At 41.3% G+C, this 23,151-nt stretch overlaps 1 protein-coding gene across 1 annotated transcript; it reads right to left on the reverse strand.

Moving 5' to 3' along the window:
• Positions 1-733: 733 nt before the first annotated feature.
• On the reverse strand, positions 734-21,525 carry LOC142212705 (prostaglandin D2 receptor-like). The gene is made up of 2 exons (XM_075280690.1): positions 20,675-21,525; positions 734-1,068 (listed from the first exon to the last, which is right to left on the reverse strand). Exons 1-2 carry the CDS (start codon positions 21,470-21,472, stop codon positions 847-849), a joined length of 1,020 nt encoding a protein of 339 aa, XP_075136791.1. The 5' UTR covers positions 21,473-21,525; the 3' UTR covers positions 734-846.
• Between the last annotated feature and the right edge of the window lie 1,626 nt (positions 21,526-23,151).

The following is a 23,151-nucleotide window of genomic DNA, read 5'->3' on the forward strand; positions in this document are numbered from 1 at the left end:
CCCCATAGATTGTGAACTACTTTCCTGTCCGCATGATCCCTGCGGAGATCTGGCGGCAAGCACACGGACCTCATTTATAGTCTATGGGGTCCGCGTGCTTTCACTGGCACACCGCTTGCAGTTGCCTTCGGTATTCCGTTCGGGGGGTCCTCAAACGCAGATGTGAACGAGGCCATAATATAATATGACCAGCATAAACACTAGGTGCAGTCTTGGCTCAACCATATGCTTCTCTTAGATCTTTCCTGCCTTGTAAATTATTACATTATTCCTATTAGTCTCCTAATACTTAGAATTCACAACTTTGCCCAGATTTTACAACTTATTTCTTTCTTATCATTCCTTATATAGATGTCTTAACCCTTTATCTTTCCTCAAATTTTTATCATGGGCTCAATTTTTTATGATGCAAATTCAAAACAGTAGTGCAACATCTTAGCAAAAGTCTCCATAGGACGCAATTCACATCCCAGCTGCTGAATTTCTATGCATAAACAGACATAGCATTCAGATCTGTTAACAGAGTATTACAAATTCATGGTGTTTTCATTATTGATCATCTCATGTCGTTCATTTTGGGTTATGTCAAGCCAGGAGGAGGAAACACGTGTAAGTCTTCACAGCTGAATCTTCTTGTGAGCAGATGGAAATTCATGGATAAATGTCCCATTGTTTCTCAGGAATAAAGAAGGCATGCATTCTGCTCGTAAAATCTTGGCAACATTCACTGCTTTTCAGTAGATTTATACATTGTAAATACAATATTGAAGGGGAAGCATCCTCTGCATGGATGAGTGTCAGCTCCTTTCCATAGTCACCTTACAAAATCTCATCTTCTTCAGTAGGTTACAATGTACTTTTGGGGCTCTCATCTAGCAGTTGGCTCGGGTTGTTGCTTGTCGAGTGAATCCTGCTGCAAAGTTTATGCACATGGGTGTGAAATCTTGATGTCCTACAGATGATAAAAATCCATGGATCCACTATAGAATTCATTGAGAGAAACCTCAAGACTATTAGGTCAGCATATTCATTCTTCCCTCCTGTGAAGGCTCCAATGTAGACTCGAAACTGGGGAGGAGAAGATGGAGAGTTCTTAATGATAGTTATCTGGCTGGAAACATTTCATTTAGCAATACATATAAAAGTAATTGTAATTTTCTAAATTTTCATTACATTTATTTTGAATATATAATATAGTTATACATGAAGAGTACGTGTTCCTAAAATCAAATCAAATGATTCCTGGGTAGATTTATTTTATTTTTAATTATTTCTTATATTTTATGTATTTTTTTACATTTTATTTTTTTTATCATGAAACTCTATTTATTGATACTGATGTGACTGCTCCCATAGGAAAAGTCCAATTGTACTGGTCCTACCATGTCACATCTGCCTATTAAAGCATGCTTATCAATAGTGCTGTATGAGATATTGTCATTCAGGAGTCTGGAAAAGCCAAGTGACCTATATTCACACAAATGTCATAAATGGATGTTTCTTTTTTCTATGAAGGATTTGTAAAAATATATGCCTATTGGGTGCAAAATGGCTGTCAAAAATGGACATTTTAGGGGCAGGCTTCATGCCTACTTATCTGACGTCCTTGACGCCACATGGATGCCTTATGTGTTGCGAAGCAAGCCCCGGCACAATGACATCCCATACATCATTGAAGATGGCCAATGTCAGCAGGGACTGCACCGGAGCTAGGGAGAGGTAAGTAACAGTGTTTTTTATGTTTGTATCCTCCCCTGCATCTCCAATTATTATACTCTAGGGTCTTTTCAGGGTCGGGGGGGGGGAGGCAACCATGTCAAAAGTTCACCACGGGGCCCTGCCATTCCTAGTTACTCCACTGCCTTATATCTATACTTCATATTAGTTATAACCCAAAACAACTTAATGATGAACTTGGGAAAATGTCTTATTTGTAATGTTAATTACTCTATTAAGGATCAATGTACACATTGCAGATTTGCTGCAGAAATTTCTGTGACTGTCCTAACAGTTTGAATGGATTTTGTAGAAAACTCTGTGCCTGCAGCAGAAACAACCACACTTGGACACATGAAACTGATTTCCACTTGCAGAAACATCTGCTACAAATATGCAAAGTATGATTATATCCTAATGGTTTGGTTTATAAAACCCATTTAGAAATTGAGCTAGCTGAGAAATTCTGTGGTTCAGGACCCTCAAGTATTAGCCCAAGTGTAAATCTGTATAACAGGGTTTACTTGTTTCATAAAATACCTACTTGCTCTGCTTTTGATCCGAGTGAACAATTGTGTATTATTATATTGTTTTCCTAGTGTATATCAGATGTAGTGAGAATCTCTTACACTGGAAGACCATCATGTCTTTCTACTACACATTGGCCATTGTTAATGCTTTAGTTCCCCTGTAGTGGCGCTGAAAGGGAAGTGAAAACTTGCTGCTATCTTCTCCTATAAATGATCACCAGGATTTTAGCAACATAAATAGAGATGAGCGAGTACTGTTCGGATCAGCCGATCCGAACAGCTCGCTCACATAGAAATGAATGGACGTAGCCGGCACGCGGGGGGTTAAGCGGCCGGCCGCCATCAAAGCGGAAATACCAGGTGCATCCATTCATTTCTATGGAGCGTGCTGTTCGGATCGGCTGATCCAAACAGTACTCACTCATCTCTAAACATAAACTATGAATTAGTTCATAGGTGTAGATGCTGATCCACAGCGGACAACACCTTAGATTACAGTATAATATGCCCTACTAAACAGATGGAAGTCCATTGAAGGCCAAGGGGGTGAAAACTTGTCAAAATTCAAAGAAACTAGGCTGAGCCATATCAACCACTCAGTTAAGGGCTCGTTCCCATGATGTAACGTGCCGTGAATTCAGACACGTATACACGTGTCAGAGTGTGAGCGCTCAAAACAGATGCCTTTCACTTCAGTGTGTGCCGGCTCACGCGCATTACACATTGAAATCAATGGGAGGCTTTTTAGCCCATTGATTTCAATGTGTAGTGCGCGTGAGCCGCCACACATTGAAATGAATGGCATCTGTTTTGAGCGCTCACACTCTGACACATGTATACGTGTCTGAATGCGTGGCGCGTTACATCGTGGGAACGAGCCCTTAAGCCTAGAGAGCTTAATGTTGTGACTACTTACACTATAGCGCCTTGCACATAACCTTGTTCTAGGTCAGAGTGCTATCTGGGTCCCATGTGCATGCCAACAGTCTCGACCACACAATACGGAGCAGGTCCAATTCCTGTCTGATATTGCGGTCGCTCATCTGCGGCTCCTGTTCATTAAATGAACAGCACGGCCAGCGGCTAGTACACTGTCGTATGCAACCCGTCTTACATAATTGTCCCTCCAATTGAATGGCCATTTAAGGGAAGCAGAATAAAGTCCTTGCCATCAGCCATGATGTTCAGTCATACTACTTAACATTGTGAGGTCTTTGCTGTCATTTCCATAGGGCAGACAGACGGATGATATTATCCAGCACTCTACACTATAATTCATGGTTTGCTTCTAGAAAGAAGAAGAATAGACCTACAGCTGCCAACAATTGACATAACAGCGTTCTGCCAAAGAAAACAGAATTTAATATAAGAATAACTATATTCATCAGTAAAATTGGAACAGGCCCCAAAAACATGTTTTGTATAGCAGGTATTTCTCAAGGAAATATGATCAAGTTACTTAATAGAAGGTGAAAGAAAGGTAAAGAGAAAGAAAGGCAAAGAGACAGTGAATACCTAGTGCAAACAAGTCATCAAGACTGTCACTGCTTATCGAGATTGATAGTATAAGTCTGGCAGGTAACCTGCCAAAGGCAATAAATCTTTCTGTCTGTTTCTTCATATTTGTCAGCACTTCTAATTGGGATTTCCAATGAATTTCTGTGTAGCTATGTCTTGTTTGTATTGGATTGTTTTCCTTATATTGATTCTGGCATCTTCACCAATGCAGTGCTTTGCACATCCAGGGGGTATCCGTCAGACCTGAACAATGGAGAGCCTAGGGTAAGTAGGAACCTATCCTTAGGCTTCAGGGCTTTGGTGCAATCTCTTTTGGCTATGCTCCTGACTGGATTTTTCCCCCTTGTGGATTAATGCAGAGGTGTCACAGTAAATTACCTTTTTAATCTAAATAATGAATTGGCATTGATAGTGAATGAGGTGCCCATAAAACTGCATGTTCTATCATAATTTTTCATTAGTGATAGACACATCTTATAAAACAGCTTGGGAATCTTGGGAAACATTTCCTAAGAATTATTTGTGTAGTACATAATAAATCGCATATGCATTAAGGAAAATAATTATATATGAGCTCTTGTGCCAGCTGCCTCTATGGGTTACGGGAACTTTTTTTAACTTATTTTTTAACTTTTATTCTGGTTTCCAAATTTGCTGTGGCTGTAAACCACATGCCAGGGTGAAGTCATTTTGTAATTTCCAAAGAAGGCGTTTCTGTGGTTAGAGCAGCTTTCACAATATGTTTACTGTAAGTGGACTTAAAATGATTATTTTTATGTGGTTAGCATTCCTCTGGGTGGTCACTGATGGGGTCAATAAATTAGCTGAAGATAATCTCGGGGAAAGTAATCTTCACAGAAACACTAAAATTACTGTAATTGTGTCAATATCATTTGCAAAAGCTAGCCGGCTTCTGGGTGATCAAAGGGGTCTAATAATATTAGTAAATTGTGCCCAAACTCACTCAAGTTTATTAGAAACATATTCCCTCGTAAATTATGACAAAAAGGAGACACTGGAATCCCCATTTAAAACACAAAGACACACATAGTTCTTGCTATGAAAATCGCAGTGACGTTGTAAAGCTCCATCCACATTTTTAAAGGGATCCTATTATTCAGTCACATTTTTTTCTCATTAACACATTGGAATAGCCTTAAGAAGGGCTATTCTTCTCCTACCTTTCGTTGTCTTCTCCGCACTGCCGTTCCGTAGGAATCCCGGTTTTTGTCGGTATGTAAATGAGTTCTCTCGCATCACTGGGGGCGGGCGCCAGTGCTCAAACAGCACTGGGGGCATCCCCAATGCTGCCAGAGAACTCTCCAGTGCCGCCTCCATCTTCTGGAACAAGGTCTTCACTGCGTCTTCTTCTGGTGGTCTTCTTCTAACTGCGCATGCCCGTGGCAACAAGAAAAATGGCCGCTTACACAGTATTGTAAGCGGCCAATTTCTCGTGGCCTGTGGGGATGCGCAGTCGGCTTGCCCTAGGCCCGAGGCCTAGAAGTTAGAAGCCACCACCGGAAAAAAGACGCGGTGAAGACCTAGTTCCAGAAGAAGATGGAGGCGGTGCTGGAGAGTTCTCTGGCAGCATTGGGGACACCCCCAGTGCTGTTTGAGTGCTGGGGCCTGCCCCCAGTGCTGCGAGAGAACTCATTTACATACCGACAAAAACCGGGATTCCTACGGAACGGCAGCGCGGAGAAGACAACGAAAGGTAGGAGAAGAATAAACTCTCTTAAGGCTATTCTGACATGTTAATGAGAAAAAAATGTGAATGAATGATAGGATCCCTTTAAAGGGTCCTCCTGTTTGACCCTACTAATATTATAAGTGTGAAAGTTTGTGTGTTTGGATGTTTGTTCCTCAATCACGCTAAAACGCCTGGACGGATTTGCGTGCAATTTTCCACAAACATAGTTTTCCCTTAGGATTGAGTCACAGGCTACTTTTGGTGCCACTAAACAACATGGCTTCCTAGCAGGAGACTCACAAAAGCAGGACTCCTAGCCCCAGCTATAGACTCGCACACACTGCCTGGCATTTCCTGCCTCAACCTGCCTGCACACTCCTTACTGTCACCTCAGGAGTAGCCGTCACTCTACTCACTCACATTTACATATAGCTTTCCACTATATAACACATCACATTGTCTGTATCACGACATACACAATACAACACATCACATTGTCTGACACAATACAACACATCACATTGTCTGTATCACGACATACACAATACAACACATCACATTGTCTGTATCACGACATACACAATACAACACATCACATTGTCTGTATTACGACATACACAATACAACACATCACATTGTCTGTATCACGACATACACAATAACACATCACATTGTCTGACAAAATACAACACATCACATTGTCTGTATCACGACATACACAATACAACACATCACATTGTCTGTATCACGACATACACAATACAACACATCACATTGTCTGTATTACGACATACACAATACAACACATCACATTGTCTGTATCACGACATACACAATAACACATCACATTGTCTGACAAAATACAACACATCACATTGTCTGTATCACGACATACACAATACAACACATCACATTGTCTGTATCACGACATACACAATACAACACATCACATTGTCTGTATCACGACATACACAATATAACACATCACATTTGCTAGCCCACCAAACTTTTTAAAGCACTTTTACAGTTTCACACGCCTGTGTCCGCCCAATTCTCAAATCACCGCAGACGAAGTCGCGGGTAAAAGCTAGTAAGAAATATGTCTACTTAAATGTCCACAATTGGTTCACAGAGGTATAATCAAAACAGGATGTATAATGGATATTTGCACTGCACTTGCTTACATGATAGAATTTATTCTTTCACCCCTACACCTTCTTTGGAACCATTTATTATGTAATCCTTCAAAATCCCTAGTGAATGAGTGTGGGCAGTTGCATACCTCCAAACATTTGAATCGCCCCTAGCGGGATATTTTATGGCCCTCTAACATGTCCAAGAATGCCCATTGTGTTCGGAAGTCATTATGTCCAATACACCAAATATCAGAGGTGTAACCTGAAGCTCCTGAGTCCAAAAATCATTAACCTAACCCCTACTTACCACAAGACCTTTATAATAATGGCAGTGAGGACTTATGGTTCCACCATACACAGGGTCACAGGTGCAACTGTTATGCCTCCACCTTCTATAACTACACAGACTGAAGGACCTAGAGCCCACCAGAGGAATTTGTTCTGGGGGCCCACCCAACAGCTTCCTGCTAATAACCTACAATATTGGCTCCTTCACTGATATCTTACATATGTGCTGACTATCCAGTGTTACTGAGTATGTTCCCAGTGTAGTCATCACCTATAGTTCAGTGCACGCTCTAATAGCTCCATGTACAGTACTGTTTGCGGAATGACATGGCCATGGAGCACTACACGTATACATACCTCCCAACTTTCAAAGGACAGAAAGAGGGACAAAGTGTGTGGCGTGCTATGCACGCCATGGCAAATTTAGCCCACTTCTACATTGACTCCGCCCACTCTCATCCATTTTTCTTTGTACCCCCGCACAGTATAATGCTCCTTCAGTTACGCTAGCATTATATGACCCCATATTATAATGTTCCCCTCCAGTTGCCCCACAGTATAAAGTCCCTTAAAGTTTAAATTGGGTGCAAATAGGGGGAGGACATTAAACAGGGGCATCTGGAGGGGAATATTAAACTGGGGGCAACCAGAGGCAGACATTCCCCCCTGAAGCTACCCCCACGGTTTACTGTCCTCCAGTTGCCCCCAGTTTAATGTCACTCTCCATCTGTCAACAGTTTAATGTCCCCCTTCATCAGCTACCAATTTAATGTTCCCTCCCTTCATCTGCCCCAGTGGAACACTTTAGTATGTTCTACAAACCCTTTGGGGATTCCGACCTTCATTCCGCTTCAAAAATGCCAAGAGAAAAGTCCTGCAAACAGGATTTTCTCTTCTCATTTTTTGAGCGGAAACCAGGCAGACCTGGTTATAGTCTTTGTGTTCTTTACTTTGTAAGCAATTTGGGTTTCTTTTTTGTGGATCTCTAAGTGGACCCAAAGAATGGATACCCCAACGCAGGTGTGAATCTAGTGTTAGAGTTTTCCCTTTAGTTCAAGAAGTCCAAATTACACGTGTAAGTATCAATTATAATAAGATGCATTTGCGGTACGAATGTTGTTAGCAGAACATTCTGAGGTCAGTCAGTGCACAGATCAATAGCATTAAAGCTAAATTGGCTACTTTTCATCATTTCTGAGTCAATTTACTTTAGCCTTAAGTTTCCTAAGATACATTTTCTGAAGGCTTTTAATTTTTTCCAATTTACTGGCAGCTATGTAAATCATGTCAAAACACTACTTAGCATTATTCTGTAATTCTTTAATGCACCATTATCAACTGTACAAAAACAGTATGGGGGAGGAATTCATCAAATACCGTGCAGCACTTTTCTGACATAAAATAGTCACAAATTGGTGATTTGTGATTATTTTAATTGCAAGTGGCAGTTTTGCCTCACCAATTTTCCAAAAGTGGAGTAGTTCATAGGTGGAGTCACGACTCACTCAATATATAGCATCTACACTACAAAAGCGGCATAAATAATGCATGGGTGCTGGAGGGAAGCATCTAACTTATGATCATTAGGTAAAGTGGCACAGGAGACATTGAGGACAAATTATACCAGTGTTAATTAATACCTCCTTTCGTATCTATATATTCTCTGGTGCAGATGCAGGAATAACCCCCAACTGGACCTGACAATTTAATGTGATTATAATAAAGGTATGTTATATGCTGTACATAGAACACTACATCTCACAACATGACCTAACCACTGGATATGACCATAATACAATTCTATTATACTATATACATAGAACACTACACCTCCCAACATGACCTGACCACTGGACATGGCCATAATACAATTCTATTATACACTATACATAGAACACTACACCTCCCAACATGACCTGACCACTGGACATGGCCATAATACAATTCTATTATACACTATACATAGAACACTACACCTCCCAACATGACCTGACCACTGGACATGACCATAATACAATTCTATTATACTCTATACATAGAACACTACACCTCCCAACATGACCTGACCACTGGACATGGCCATAATACAATACTATTATATACTATACATAGAACACTACACCTCCCAATATGATCTGACCACTGGACATGACCATAATACAATTCTATTATACTCTATACTTAGAACACTACACCTCCCAACATGACCTGACCACAATACAATTCTATTATACTATATACATAGAACACTACACCTCCCAATATGACCTGACCACTGGACATGACCATAATACAATTCTATTATACTATACATAGAGCATTACACCCCCCAACATGACCTGACCACTGGACATGACCATGATACAATTCTATTATATACTATACATAGAACACTACACCTAACCAACATGACCTGACCACTGGACATGGCCATAATACAATTCTATTATATACTATACATAGAACACTACACCTAACCAACATGACCTGACCACTGGACATGGCCATAATACAATTCTATTATATACTATACATAGAACGCTACACCTAACCAACATGACCTGACCACTGGACATGGCCATAATACAATTCTATTATACTCTATACATAGAACACTACACCTCCCAACATGACCTGACCACTGGACATGGCCATAATACAATTCTATTATACTCTATACATAGAACACTACACCCCCCAACATGACCTGACTACTGGACATGACCATAATACAATTCTATTATATACTATACATAGAACACTACACCTCCCAACATGACCCGACCACTGGACATGACCATAATACAATTCTATTATATACTATATACATAGAACACTACACCTCCCAACATGACCTGACCACTGGACATGACCATAATACAATTCTATTATACTATACATAGAACACTACACCTCCCAACATGACCTGACCACTGGACATGGCCATAATACAATTCTATTATACTCTATACATAGAACACTACACCCCCCAACATGACCTGACTAATGGACATGACCAAAATACAATTCTATTATACTATATACATAGGACACTACACCTCCCAACATGACCTGACCACTGGACATGGCCATAATACAATTCTATTATACTATATACATAGGACACTACACCTCCCAACATGACCTGACCACTGGACATGGCCATAATACAATTCTATTATACTCTATACATAGAACACTACACCCCCCAACATGACCTGACTACTGGACATGACCAAAATACAATTCTATTATATACTATACATAGAACACTACACCTCCCAACATGACCCGACCACTGGACATGACTGTAATACAATTCTATTATATACTATATACATAGAACACTACACCTCCCAATATGACCTGACCACTGGACATGACCATAATACAATTCTATTATATACTATACATAGAACACTACACCTAACCAACATGACCTGACCACTGGACATGGCCATAATACAATTCTATTATATACTATACATAGAACACTACACCTCCCAACATGACCTGACCACTGGACATGGCCATAATACAATTCTATTATATACTATACATAGAACACTACACCCCCCAACATGACCTGACCACTGGACGTGGCCATAATACAATTCTATTATACTATATACATAGAACACTATACCTCCCAACATGACCTGACCACTGGACATGACCATAATACAATTCTATTATACTCTATAGATAGAACACTACACCTCCCAACATGACCTGACCACTGGACATGACCATATTACAATTCTATTATACTCTATAGATAGAACACTACACTCCCCAACATGACCTGACCACTGGACATGGCCATAATACAATTCTATTATATACTATACATAGAACACTGCACCTCCCAACATGACCTGACCACTGGACATGGCCATAATACAATTCTATTATACTCTATACATAGAACACTACACCTCCCAACATGACCTGACTACTGGACATGGCCATAATACAATTCTATTATATACTATACATAGAACACTGCCTGACCACTGGACATGGCCATAATACAATTCTATTATACTCTATACATAGAACACTACACCTCCCAACATGACCTGACCACTGGACATGACCATAATACAATTCTATTATACTCTATACATAGACCACTACACCTCCCAACATGACCTGACCACTGGACATGGCCATAATACAATTCTATTATACTCTATACATAGAACACTACACCTCTCAACATGACCTGACCACTGGACATGACCATAATACAATACTATTATATACTACTAGAGGGAGGACCCGGCTTCGCACGGGTATATTACATTTTATGTTTGTGTAGTGGCCCCATAAGAAATGTCCAGTTTTGCACTGATGTATTTTGTATGTGGTTTGTGTGTATGTCCATAAGCGTCCTGTGATTATGTGTATCTCATTTTGGATATCAGTGAAAAACCTGTGATCAATTGTTATGGATACCTGGAGTAAAGCTGTATCTAATCCTTCCCCGTGTAGTACTGTGTTTAGACGCAAGTATCTAATCCTTGTTGGTGTGGTACTGTGTGCAGATGCACATATCTAATCCTCCGGCGTGTGGTACTGTGTGAAGATGTGTGTATCTAATCCTCCCCCGTGTGGCATTGTGTGAAGAGGCACGTATCTAATCCTCCGGTAAATGAAACTGTGTGCAGACGTGCATATCTAATCTTACGGCATGTGGTACTATGTGCAGACGTGCGTATCTAATCCTCTGGCGTGTGGTACTGTGTGCAGACAGGTGTATCTAATCCTCTGGCGTGAGGTACTGTGTGCAGATGCACGTATCTAATCCTCCCCCGTGTGGTACTGTGTACTGAGACGCGTATCTAATTATCTGGCATGTGGTACTGTGTGCAGAAGCATGTATCTAATCCTCCAAAGTGTGGTACTGTGTTCAGACGCACGTATCTAATCCTCCCCTGTGTGGTATTGTGTGAAGAGGCGTGTATCTAATCCTACGGCATGTGGAACTGTGTGTAGACGCATGTATCTAATCCTACAGCATGTGGTACTGTATGCAGACGCGTGTATCTAATCCTATGGCGTGTACAACTGTGTGAAGATGTGCGTATCTAATCGTCTGACATGTGGAACTGTAAGCAGACGCGCGTATCTAATCCTACGGCATGTGGTACTGTGTGCAGACGCGTATATCTAATCCTCCCTGTGTGGTACTGTGTGCTGAGACGTGTATGTAATTCTCTGGCTTGTGGTACTGTGTGCAGAGGCATGTATCTAATCCTCCAAAGTGTGGTACTGTGTGCAGACACACGTATCTAATCCTGCCCTGTGTGGTATTGTGTGAAGAGGCGCGTATCTAATCCTACGGCATGTGGAACTGTGTGAAGATGCACGTATCTAATCTTATGGCATGTGGTACTGTGTGCAGATGTGCATATCTTATGCTCTGGTGTGTGGAACTGTGTGCAGATGCGTGTATCCAATCCTTTGGCATGTGGTACAGTGTGCAGACGCATGTATCCAATCCCCCGTCGTGTGGTACTTTGTGCAGACGCGTGTATCTAATCCTTCGGCATGTGGAACTGTGTGCAGAAGTGCGTATTTAATCCTCTGGTTTGTGGGACTGTGTGCAGACGCGTGTATCTAATCCTCTGGCGTGTGATACTGTGTGCTGATCTGTGTATCTAATCCTCTGATGCGTGTATCTCAGTTTGGATATTAGTGTTGGGTTGTGTATGTGGAGTGACCATGTGTATTGCAGTTGGAATAGGAGTGAAAGACTTGCAGGTTTGTATTGGCTAAGGGGGGGGGGCATTGTGTTTGGAATGCTGTATCTCAGCAACGGTATGTCCGAGTGAGTTGGAGTCTCGTCTTAAACCTTCCCGGATACCTGAAGTATCTCTGTGCCAAATTTGGTGAAGATCGGTCCAGTCGTTTGGTTCGCATTAGAGCACAGACAGACAGACAGAAATTCATTTTTATAATATAGGGAGATACATAGAACACTACACCTAACCAACATGACCTGACCATGCCACGTGAGCCAGGCCAGTGTCACAACACTTTTTCAAATTGCAGCTTGTCTGCTGCATGTATTTTCCCGTAATTTGCTGGGATTATAAAACACTGCAGTTTTTAGGCTGGAGCTCCACATAGCATAAACTCCACAGCAAAAAACACAGCGTTTTACAGGATCTGCTAATCCCATCCACCCATCCACAGATTGCAAAAAAATATCTGCAGTGGAAATGCTGCGATTTCAAAAACGCTCTAATTTTTGTAATCGACAGCATGTCAATTATAGCTACAGAAACGCTGGTGGATTCTCCATAGATATAATAGGAACAGAAAGTCTGCCGTGGAAAACTCTGTGGCCTTTCTGTATAAAGCGCTGTGGGAAAAAAACGTTATGCATTTCTGCTGCAATCTTTTCCACATTGCTTTTTCGCAGCAGTTCGCAACATGGGGCCTTAGGTATAGGCTGAGAACCCACTTTGCTGAAATGCTGCTTTTTTTGTTCCAATTTTTGCTGCAGTTTTTTGAGCCAAAGCCAAGAATGGCTACAAAAGGAACGGGAAATATATAGGAAGTTCTCGTACTTCTAAGTTCTGCTCCATCCACTCCTGGCTTTGGCTCACAGTACCGCATAAAATCTGCTACAAAAAAACCCTGCGTTTCGGCAATGTGAGGCTTCAGCCTTAAGATACAAATGACCATTACCGATATGAGTATATCTGTGAAGTCTGTTGATATATATATAGTAACTAGAGATGAGAGAGTAGTATTTGATCTAGTAGGTATTCGATCGAATACTGTGGTATTCTAAATATTCGTACTTGATCGAATACTACTAGCTATTTGCAATAAATTTCGATTCAGAACCAGCGTTGATTTGCCTAATGCTCATTTGTGAGGAGGCAGAGTCTAACATCGGACCACAGCAGTCTCCATTGTGGTCCGATTTTAGATTTCGCCTCCTCACAGACAAGCCTCCGGCAGGACCTGCGTTGATTGGCTGAATGCTGTACACTGGCCAATCAATGCTGGTCAATTCATTCCTATGAGAAAAAGTAAGCTCCCTCGTAATAGCAAGCTGCCAGCTCTCCCGACTAAGAAGGACGAGCCTGCTGCAAAACCAGCGCTGATTTGCCGCAGGCTCGTCTTTGCTAGTCAGGAGAGCTGGCAGCTTGCGATTACAAGGGAGCTTACTTTTTATCAGCGCAGCTGCAAGCGCTGTGCAGTTAAAGCGCACAGACCCCGTAGACTATAATGGGGTCCGTGCGCTTTAACTGCTCAGCGCTCCTCCTAAACACTCTCCTCCTGCTACTTGTGGACTTGGTGACTCTCCTTTAGTCGAATAGTGGTTTCCCCTGAAACAAGCATTTTTTCCCATAGACTATAATGGGATTCGATATTCGATAGAGTAGTCGAATATTGAGGCTCTACTCAAAACGAATCTGGAATATTTCACTGTTCGCTCATCTCTAATAGTAACTCATGACATCCAAACCTCATAAAGGTAATAATAGAAACAGTTTCTTTACTAACAATGAAAACAGTGGAAGATAATTTCTGTTCTTATTAAATAATGTAATATCTTTTAGATATCCCATCAGTAATACTCCGCCATGCAACTTCAGGCACAAAGAGTCCAGTATGAATAAAGCAGCAGGACACACACAACACAAAGCAAATAGAAACGGATTAAAACTTCAGATTTCGTTTCTTTGGATTTCTCGTATAGAATTTCAGATAATCTGTTGAAACGTGTCTTTGTAAGGGTAGTCTATGACACGTAGAGTTCTGTGACTTTATAATCTTAAAGGGGTTGTGTCATTACTGACAGGAGGTAGTGTGAGATTGTTGGAGGTCCATCTCCTGGGACCCCCAGTCATCAGAAGAATGGGGGCCCAAATTTCTCCCTGTATTCTCTGTGTGAATGAAGAGCCAATATACTTGCATGGCAAAGCAATGAAGTTCCAGTGTTACCTGCACTTCTATGCTGTTGTCTGACACTGCAGATAGTGAATGAGTGTCTGACACAACCCATTTAGCATATTATTTTGTGTAGCACTTTTTAGCACTTCCATTAATGTTATGAAGTTAGGAAGCAATCCAATGAATTTAAAACAAAAAAAAATTAAATAAAATCAAAACATTGTGCTGCAGTTTATGCTGTGTTTAAAGGGGGAATTTTCACCTAAGAGGGGTTTCTGACTTAGTGTAGAGAGGGGTCTTCTATACAGGGCTTTTATCACAAAGCAGTTATAAGGACCTGGCACATTTATACGTTGTATGGTCAGTCCACTGTTTGACTGAAGGACCTAGAGAGGAACTTCCACCAGAGGAACTTGTTCTGGGGTCCCACCCAACAGCTTCCTGCTAATTGTCTACATCACAGCTCCTTCACTGACATCTTACATATGTGCTGACTATCACATGTCTGTGCACATCCCAATAGATCCATGGCCGGTTCATGCTGTATGTATGTACTGTATGGGGAATCACATAGTCATGGAGCACTACATGTATGTATGTATGTGCAAGATGATAGTCAGGGAGCTGTGATGAAGGCATAGCACACAGGGCTGCTAGTAGGAGTTTTAAGCTCTCCTTCACCCCTCACAATATAAAATGAACCCCTGAGCCCTTCATTGTGGCCCACATGGCGTATAACACTCCACACAGTATAATATGCTATCCCTTCCCCTACACAGTATGAGAAGCCACACACATTTTAATGTGCTCCATAGTGGCCTAACACAGTATAATATGCTCCCAGCACTGCCTCCTCAGTATAAAGCTCTACAGTGGCCTCACACAGTATATGTTCCGCAGAGGGCCCCATAGTAGAATGCTCCACAGTGCCCCATTAATATAATGCTCAACAGTGGACCCACACAATATAATATTCTCCCCAGAGACTGCTCCAGTATAATGTTCTACAGAGGCTTTACACATCCTTGAGCAACTTTAGGCAAACCACTCAGAATTCATTTTGATTAATATTTGTAAGGTCCACCTGTTCGTTTCAGTGCTATTATTATACTCTGGGGTCTCTTCAGACCCCATAGTATAATAATTGGAGGGGAAGTGAGGGAAAATAACAAGAGGGCCCAGAGGGCCACCTAGTATAGTGCTTCACAGTGGTGCCATTCAATATAATATGCTACCCAGAGCCCCTCCCAGTATAATATGCTCCCAACAGTGGCCCTACACCCTATCATACGCTCCTCAGAGCATCCCCCCAGTATAATGCTCCACAGTGGCCCCACACAGTATAATATACTACACAGAGCCTCAAACTGCCTCAGGTGAACCCCTCGAAATTCATTGACAAGTATTTGTGAAGTTCGCCCGTTTGTTTTATTGGTATTATTATACTCTGGGGTCTCTTCATACCCCAAAGTATAATAATCAGAGGCCCAATGGAGGTGAGGGCAAATAAACAGTTATACTCATCTTGCCTTACCACTCCTAGACATCCTCACCTTGTTCTGCTGTCTCCATTGGCTTCTTCTTCAGGCCTGTGGTTGACATCACATGTTTAATGACTTCTGCTACAGGCCAGAAATGGCTAAAAGATGACACCAGATCGCTGGGCGCCCAGGAGAGGTGAGTAAAAATGTTTGTTATTCTTACAGATTTCCTCTGGGCAGGCTTCTATTGAAAAGAGGTTTCGTGCAATGTTCTGTTATCGATGTGATCGAGTCTGACTTTGGGATTCAGAGTCATCAGGCTCCGGATCCTAGGGGACAATTGTCCAGTCTGACCTCTCAGGGGGCGCTTTATTACTAATGTATACTCCAGTTTCCTGCTGTACATCCTGTTTGAATGTTTGGATGTTTGTGAGTTTGGATGTTTGTTCCTCAATCACACAAAAACAGCTGAATGGATTTGCATGAAATACCCCGATTAAAACATAGGCTGCTTTTTATCCCGGTAAATGACGTCACTACATGACCGCAGTGAAGGAATTTAGGTTCACACTACACTAAAGGACCTGTGATGATGTCATCACAGGTCCTTGAGCCATTTTCAGATAGGATCATGCTAGGCAGTGGGTGGAGCAGCACGCTATTTTGTGGGCGGAGCTATATAGTATGAAGCTGGACAGTGTGAAAGCTGAAGAAAATGGAGTCTCATAGAAGATCAGGAGAATACAGAACATGCAGGCTGTGTGAGGGCAAGAGGACTATATCGGGTGTAGAGTTTCAGTGAGTACTACAGGGAATTGTTGTTCTGCCTCTGATGGGGGAGGGGGGAGAACTTTGGCACATTTCAGCAACATCCGTTCAGCTCTTTGTAAAACAGAAGCTGCTCACACAGTCACATAACAAAACCCCTGTAATCACAATTGCCCGATGTAGCAGAGTTTAGGCAGCGCTGTAGCACACCTCTATAGGCTCTCCATATGCAAACATGTACATACAGCTGGGTATCCTATGTATATGCATCGATGTAGCAGAGCCGAGACGCGGGAGCAGGCTGATCAAACTGTGGCAAATTTCTGCAACATCCTTTCAGCCGTTTCCAACACAGAAGCTGCTCAGACACTGACATAAGAACACCTCTCTAATCCAAATGGCCAGATGTAGCAGAGCTTAGGCAGCGCTGTAGCACAACTGAGTACGCTCTCCATATGCAGAGATGTACATACAACTGAGTATTCTGCGCATATGCAGCGATGTAGCAGAGCCGAGACGCGGGAGCAGGGGGATCATCCACAACATCAATTGGCTAAATATAAGCGGCTCATCGCCAACACTAACCCGCAGACGAAGTCACGGGCAAATGCTAGTTAGTAATAAAGCTTAAAGGGGTTTTCCCAGGAACATAACAATATCTAAAATGCTAGACAATTAAAATATAATATAAATTTTGCAGTTTTAAGGATTTTCTCTAACCATCTTAGTGGTGACAGTCTGTTGTCCTCAATGGTTGCCAATGGATACGACCATGAATGCAGGAACTTTCTACACCCTGAAACTCACAATAAGGGTCAGTCTCAGACCATGCAAAGTTTCTGCATTCATGGTGCACTCACTGGCAATCATTCAAGTCAAGAGACCTTCACCAATAAGGTGATAAGAAAAAACCTTTAAAGGGGTTGGCCACTTTCAGGCCAATATTGACAAACAAATGTACAATAAAAAGATATACAATTTTCCAATATACTTTCTGTATCAATTCCTCACAGTTTTCTAGATTTCAGCTTGCTGTTCTTCATTCTGTTACTTCTAGAGGATAAAACTCTGACCATGGTCATGTGATTTCAGTAAGCCGAAATCTAGAAAACCGTGAGGAATTGATACAGAAAGTATATTGGAAAACTGAATATCTTTTTATTGTACATTTGTTTGTCAGTATTGGTCTGAAAGTGGCCAACCCCTTTAAAACTGCAAAATTTGTAATCATTTATATTTGCAAAAATGTATAACTTTTAATTGTCAACGAAACTAAATATGGTTATATTTGTGGGAATTCCCTTTTAACCACCTTAACCTTGAAGGGATTTTGTAGACTTCATGTTGCTGTAGATTTTGTCATTCACACAGGATGTTGTTTCTTACACTTCTATAAGATTGCTTCATATGTGCCTATATCAGTAGTCAAACCTGTAGCAGAAGTTTGATCTTAAAAGGTGTCTTTCCATAGAAGCCATGGACCAAAAGTGACTCATTCCTTAGATCATTGCAGGTCTCAGCAGTTGGTACTAACCCTGAGCTGTACGAGACACAGCCTATGGACAAGGGTACCATTGTTTCTCAAAAAATCCTCTTAATCTCAAGGAAAAATACCAAAAAACGCATGTGACTTTAACTCGCAATCTGACTGTCAAGGCATAATTTGTATATATTTTACAGAAATAACACGGCATCCTGATATGCTTAGATATGGCTAGATTGTTAGATATTGTTCTTGTAAAGTTAAAATGAGACTTGTGGGACTGAAGATTAGATATGTGATAAGGAAAAACAGGTACTGGGTGATACAGATCAGAAATGTGCATTAGGCGTGGTACCTGCATAAAGCCAGATAGCTTGAAGGATAAGATCACATCACTTTCTCTTTTCTCTTCATCATTACATCTTTGTGTGTACTCACTTACAGCATTGTTACAGTTTTAGCACGTTCCTACCATCATAAAATACAACGTCCTACGAAGTTGGTGCCGCTATTCTCTGATCCATAGTAGATAAGACAACAAGAAACACTGTGGGTTTTCTTCAGTTAAGATGTTGGAAACCTATTTTTAGGCTAAAGCTAAGGCCTCATGGGATGACCCACAACTATAAACTGTGGGAAAAACCGCAGCTGGAACGCGTCACGGTTCTGCCCTCAGCGCTTTAAACAAAAAGTTTGCAGAGTTTTCCTCCACGGACTTTCTGTTATATTTATGGGAAGCTACCGGCGTTTCCGTAGATATAATTGACATGCTGCGATTTTCATGCAGCCCACTGCAATAGTCTATACAAAGAGGAATTGAGCCCACAGAGAGTACTAAAGAGGTGCAATGCTTACATAAGTCAATGAATGCATCCTACCAATAGAGCACCCCAAGTCTAAACAAATAGTATCCCAAAAAGCCTCAAACAATTCTGGTCACTGAGATCAACAAACTGATCTATCTCACATTGTCAGCTCTTCTTTGTGGCTGAGATGCAATACAAGATAGAACAATTTACAAGACAGGTGCTATTGCTTCAATAGACAAGCAGACCCATTTCATTAATCCTTTATAACCTGTTTAATGAAGCTGCCAAATCTCCCTCCTCTCCAAATGTGATACTCATTTCTATTACCTCGTTAAGCAATAATAACTATCTATACTGTGCAAATATTTTAGGCAGGTGTGGAAAACAGGTCACGAAGTATAATGCTTTCACATATAAACATATTAGTAGTTTATTTTTGTCAACTAACATAATTAAGTGAAGGAATAAAAGAGAAATCTAAGTCACATCAATATTTGGTGTGACCATCCTTTGCCTTCAAAATAACCTCATTCCTTCTAGGTCAACTTGCAGACAGTATTTGAAGGAAACCGGCAAGGTGGTTGCTACAAACATCTTGAGAACTAACCACAGATCTTTTGTGCAAGTAGACTTGTTCAAAACCTTCTGTCACTTCATGTAATCCCAGACACACTGCATGATATTGAGATCAGGCCTCTGCAGGGGGCTATATGATCATCTCCAGGACTCCTCCAGACGGCGATCACACCAAATATTGATGTGATTTAGATTTCTCTTTCGTTCATTCACTAATTTTATTAATTGGCAAAAATAAACTAACATTTCTGTATTTGTAAGTATTTTTACATTGCAGCATCTCCCACATGTTCCAAAATCCTTTGTACAGTAATGTATGTATATATATATATATATATATATATATATATATATATATATATATATATATATAGTATATACTGCACCCCTGGAGGACACCACTATAATAAAATGTTGTGTGATCACTGCTGTGACATTACACTTCAATCCTGATAAAGGAGCCTTGACGGAAACCATAATTAAGAGTACTTTCACAGATATCACACTGTTTTCCAAGAATTTTATGTCATACTTCTTGTGGTCCCCAAAATGTCCAGAATTTCCAGAACTGACAACTATAAAGCTATTTGCTAATTCTAGTTAACTCCTATTCAGTTCTACTTTTGTGTGGCGTAAATTTGCAACATCTAAACTACACAGAGGGTTAAACCATGTTGATGGCACAATGTTTTTCAGTGTAATTGTAGCAGAAATTTGTACAACAATTTGCACATATATTTGGCAGGAGTTAATACGTACAGTTAACGGAAGGGAGCAAACCGAGAAAAGGATTGTCATTACTGCCAAGAGAATTAGGTGATCTAGCGTCTCCATTCCAGGTTGCTTAACAAATTCTTCCTTTGGTCCAATTTTGATGAAATTCCTCTGGTTCTGTATTTGGTACATCTGGTAAAGGAGTCTCATGGTACCAACATTGCAGATGATAATGGTTACAACCAATACTCCCATTAGTGTACCATACAGCAAAGAATACGCAAGTACCTTAGGCTCTGAGCCCTCCACAGTCATTTGTATAAAGCACCAGGTCCCTGGACAATACTGCTCAAATTTCCCAATGCCAAAGAACGGGAGTGAACAGAAGATAGCACTGAAGATATATACAATCACTGGGACCAGCATAGCAAATCTTTTGGTGATATGCATATGATAAAAGAATGGGTTTGCTAGAGCAATCCAACAATCCAGAGCCATGGCCAGAAGAATAAGCATTGGGGCCAATCCAAAGAAAATCATTAAGAAGCTGAAGACATTGCATAAGGTCCGATTCTCAACCATCTCCACCAGCGTTTGGTTTTTGGAGTAAGCAGCAGACACCATGGGACTCACCAAACATTTTCCCATCAGGTTGGTAATGGTCAGACCAGTGACCAAGATGTAAAATACAGAGGTACTTTTCTTTGATTGTAACTTGTGTTGCCATAGTATGAAGATGGCGATGATATTTCCTAGCAGACCAGCAGAAAACAGCAAGGAGCTGGGTATCACTGAATAATCCCCTTGGATAGCACGGCTATTAGAACATGGGTAAAGCTCCATGTGAAGACTTAGTATGAAGTTATGACTTGTCCAGGGGTCAGAAAACGTCTGCAAGGTTCTGAACGACTCATCTGTCTGAAATCTGCTTTTCTTTAAGTGTGCTTCAGCTCTCAGGATATCTAAAAGAGGTGGGGAGTAGCAATTGACATGTAAAATAAAGAAGGCATGAGAAGGCGTATCTTATTGTGCTGTAACTGGACTGAGGCCAACCAAGTAGAGTTTACAAAGAGGAAGTGTTGTAAATCTAACCAGACTCGTTTCATTGAACACTGAAAAGTGTAATATTGGATTATGACATTATAGATTCTACTGAATTCTAACGGAATTATTCTTTGGTTTCTGAAGGTAGATTATGTATTTAGGAACCAATGTGTCATAGTATTAACAAGCTCGGGGAAATGGATATTCATTAGCCCAGTTAACTCTTCATACTTACAGCAACAGCTGAAGCTCTGTGCACTATATAACAGACATACTACCAGTCTTATACACTCACCGGCCACTTTATTAGGTACACCTGTCCAACTGCTCGTTAACACTTAATTTCTAATCAGCCAATCAAATGACGGCAACTCAGTGCATTTAGGCATGTAGACATGGTCAAGACAATCTCCTGCAGTTCAAACCGAGCATCAGTATGGGGAAGAAAGGTGATTTGAGTGCCTTTGAACGTGGCATGGTTGCCAGAAGGGCTGGTCTGAGTATTTCAGAAACTGCTGATCTACTGGGATTTTCACGCACAACCATCTCTAGGGTTTACAGAGAATGGTCCGAAAAAGAAAAAACATCCAGTGAGCGGCAGTTCTGTGGGCGGAAATGCGTTGTTGATGCCAGAGGTCAGAGGAGAATGGCCAGACTGGTTTGAGCTGATAGAAAGGCAACAGTGACTCAAATAGCCACCTGTTACAACCAAGGTAGCCAGAAGAGCATCTCTGAACGCACAGTACGTCGAACTTTGAGGCAGATGGGCTACAGCAGCAGAAGACCACACCGGGTGCCACTCCTTTCAGCTAAGAACAGGAAACTGAGGCTACAATTTGCACAAGCTCATCAAAATTGGACAATTGAAGATTGGAAAAACGTTGCCTGGTCTGATGAGTCTCGATTTCTGCTGCGACATTCGGATGGTAGGGTCAGAATTTGGCGTCAAAAACATGAAAGCATGGATACATCCTGCCTTGTATCAACGGTTCAGGCTGGTGGTGGTGGTGTCATGGTGTGGGGATTATTTTCTTGGCACTCTTTGGGCCCCTTGGTACCAATTGAGCATCGTTGCAACGCCAAAGCCTACCTGAGTATTGTTGCTGACCATGTCCATCCCTTTATGACCACAATGTACCCAACATCTGATGGCTACTTTCAGCAGGATAATGCGCCATGTCATAAAGCTGGAATCATCTCAGACTGGTTTCTTGAACATGACAATGAGTTCACTGTACTCCAATGGCCTCCACAGTCACCAGATCTCGATCCAATAGAGCATCTTTGGGATGTGGTGGAACGGGAGATTCGCATCATGGATGTGCAGCCGACAAATCTGCGGCAACTGTGTGATGCCATCATGTCAATATGGACCAAAATCTCTGAGGAATGCTTCCAGCACCTTGTTGAATCTATGCCACGAAGAATTGAGGCAGTTCTGAAGGCAAAAGGGGGTCCAACCCGTTACTAGCATGGTG

The sequence above is a fragment of the Leptodactylus fuscus genome, chromosome 7 (genome assembly GCF_031893055.1).
Source record: "Leptodactylus fuscus isolate aLepFus1 chromosome 7, aLepFus1.hap2, whole genome shotgun sequence".
NCBI lineage: Eukaryota > Metazoa > Chordata > Amphibia > Anura > Leptodactylidae > Leptodactylus > Leptodactylus fuscus.